The 2,553-nt window shown below is 45.5% G+C and overlaps 1 protein-coding gene across 1 annotated transcript; it reads right to left on the bottom strand.

Moving 5' to 3' along the window:
• Positions 1-521: 521 nt before the first annotated feature.
• LOC129781575 (probable RNA helicase armi) lies at positions 522-1,998 on the bottom strand. The gene is made up of 2 exons (XM_055789240.1): positions 1,843-1,998; positions 522-1,772 (listed from the first exon to the last, which is right to left on the bottom strand). Exon 2 carries the CDS (start codon positions 1,184-1,186, stop codon positions 689-691), a length of 498 nt encoding a protein of 165 aa, XP_055645215.1. The 5' UTR covers positions 1,187-1,772; positions 1,843-1,998; the 3' UTR covers positions 522-688.
• Between the last annotated feature and the right edge of the window lie 555 nt (positions 1,999-2,553).

Below are 2,553 nucleotides of genomic sequence, written 5' to 3'. Positions count from 1 at the left end.
CAATGTGATAGTGATAGGGATTGTATCGAATCCTCGATTCGATTTATATAATAGGGACCATAATTTCAGATTCATGCCTTATCTCACAGGAGGCCAATCGTGACATCGTGACTGTTCCCCGATTGTGACTTTTCTTGGAGACCTGCATCTTCTTCTTGAATGGCGTTAACGTTCCCTGTGGAACTTTTGCTGTCTCAACGTATGCATTAATTAGCGTCATTTAATAATACTTAATTGAGATTTCTTAGGCCAAATAATACGCCTTGAATGTAGACAAGCTCTAGAATACGCGTGACCACAGTGCAAGTCGAAGGAAATTTCTTTGACGAAAAATCCCCCGGCCAGAACGGGAATCGAACCCGAACACCCGGCATGATAATGTGAGACGCTAACCACTCGGCCACGACCTGCACCTGCAATGCTCATTTTGTTTAGAGACAGTTCCCCCGTCGCAAGACAAATTCATAGATTTTCGGAATTGAAAAACTGTAAAGTCGTTTTTAAGATATTATTCGCTGTGCTTTAAAATTAATCTCATTTATTTTATTTGTTTCAAACATAAAAATTAAATTCAGAAATGATACATCTCATAATAATACGATACACTGCAGTTCGTTCGAGGTATTCGGATGTAGCATATACGAACCCGCGTTTATAAGTAATCAAACTCCAACCGTTACACAATAGTTCACTCCTCCTTGTGTGCGTCGCCATTCAGCGCTGGCTCCGTGGGATCAATATGCTCGGGAAGATCGCACCCACAGTACGAACCGGAATTAATCGCCCTGAACAACAGATTTCGCCAGTGTTTGTCCGCTGACAGCAGATGAGGGCTACCGAAGATCAAAAGCAGCGCCCGTGCACGGGAGATGGCCACATTCAAGCGCTTTGGGCTGGCAATGAAACCAAGTGCATGCTGCAGGTCGCTTTGCAGCAGCGATTTCGAAGTTCGCACAGTAGATATAATAATCACCATACGCTCCTGGCCTTGGAATTCCTCCACGCTTCCGATTTTTGGTTTCTGCAAATTACTTTCATCCAGAATGCGCCGAATTGTCTTGACCTGCTGTTGGTACGGTGTGATAATGCCAATGTCTTCCGGTCGAACGCCTTTCTTGTAGAGCTTCAGCAGGAAGTTCGGACATGATCCGGGGCACCCCGACGTTCGTTCGATGCTTGCTGGCATCGGGCAACTGGAAGCACCACCGGCAAGTTTCCAACACAAACAGCACCGATTAGTCCCAAACGCTGCTCAACTTTCAGTTTCACTAACGACGCTCACACTGTCGCCTTCATTCGATCCTGGTAAAGGAACAAGATCTCGAAGTTTTCTGGCTTTAAAATATCGGCCTACCGCATGCGACGATCCAAACAAGTTGAAACGTACCAGAAAATCCAGAACTGGCCACATTCACCGACCAAAGCCACACGGACAACTGTTTTCGAAAGGTGAATAAAAATTTCGCACAGGACTTGTTACTCCAACCAGACACCGCAACATCTCCAACTGTGGCTACGATCGATGTAACTTCTCTATCTCCTCCCTTTGCTGGCCGCGTTCGGGCATGATCCAGAGCCGTCTAACGGTCGTTCGGTGCCTGCTGCCATTGGGAAATTGGGTGGGGCCCAGGCAAGTACATACCCCATATCTCAATCCAATGAACGCAGAAGTTGATCCACTTAACCTTCCAGAAACTCACTTTCCGGATGATTCAGATATCAGCTCTATCTCCGAAGAACCGGCCACCAGCGATGGTTTCCGTGTTCTGCTACTACAATGGAACATTCGAAGCATATGGAATAACGTGGATGAGCTACTCATTCTAGTAAGGAATCAACTACCTGTCGTGCTCTGCCTCCGGGAATCCAACTTTGTACCAACTTTGGATCCTAGCTCGAAAACTGGTATGAGTTTTTCGTCTACTCTTCCGGATCATTCCGAAATCGTCAGGGTCTAGCTGTTCTTGTAGTCCTATGCTGTGTTCCACATTCACAGATTCATCTGGACACCAATATCCCGGCTGTGGCTGTAGAGATTCGGTCACCTATTAAATTGACAATCGTCTGCGTATACAACAACACACATAGTGCTCTGCGCATTTCGGAAGCACTGATGGGTATTTCCGAACAGATTTCTGAACGATCTATGTTTGCCGGTGATTTCAACGGCAGACATTTTTCCTGGGACAACCTTGGATTTGAATTTGCGTCGAGCTTCAATATCCCTCTACCACAAGTGGCATATTGTGGAAACATTTCAATCGCCTAACAGGAAGACGAGATGATAGAATCCCTAAGATTGATCTACATGGTGTTCTTGTTGGAGATCCGTCAGCTATCGTGTTAGTACTTGGAAAGCATTTTTCCTTAAATTCGAGTTCTCGCAGCTATCCGCTGGATTTCTGGAAAGAGGAAATTTCCCAAAAAACATCCACTAGTTCGTTACTCCACCAAGTAACCCCACAATGGATGTTGATTTCAACATGGAGGATTCGCTCTGGAAAAAAGCAAAGGAAAGTCCGCCGGCCCGGATGAAATCACATATCAAATGTT

Source organism: Toxorhynchites rutilus, unplaced genomic scaffold (genome assembly GCF_029784135.1).
Source record: "Toxorhynchites rutilus septentrionalis strain SRP unplaced genomic scaffold, ASM2978413v1 HiC_scaffold_15, whole genome shotgun sequence".
Classification (NCBI taxonomy): Eukaryota; Metazoa; Arthropoda; class Insecta; order Diptera; family Culicidae; genus Toxorhynchites; species Toxorhynchites rutilus.
The sequence above is the reverse complement of the archived record's forward strand: the minus strand, read 5'-3'. Positions and strand labels throughout refer to the sequence as shown.

Coding starts and splice junctions, on each gene's coding strand:
- LOC129781575 (XM_055789240.1), bottom strand. CDS start 1,186: ATGCCAGCAAGCATCGAACGAACGTCGGGGTGCCCCGGATCATGTCCG.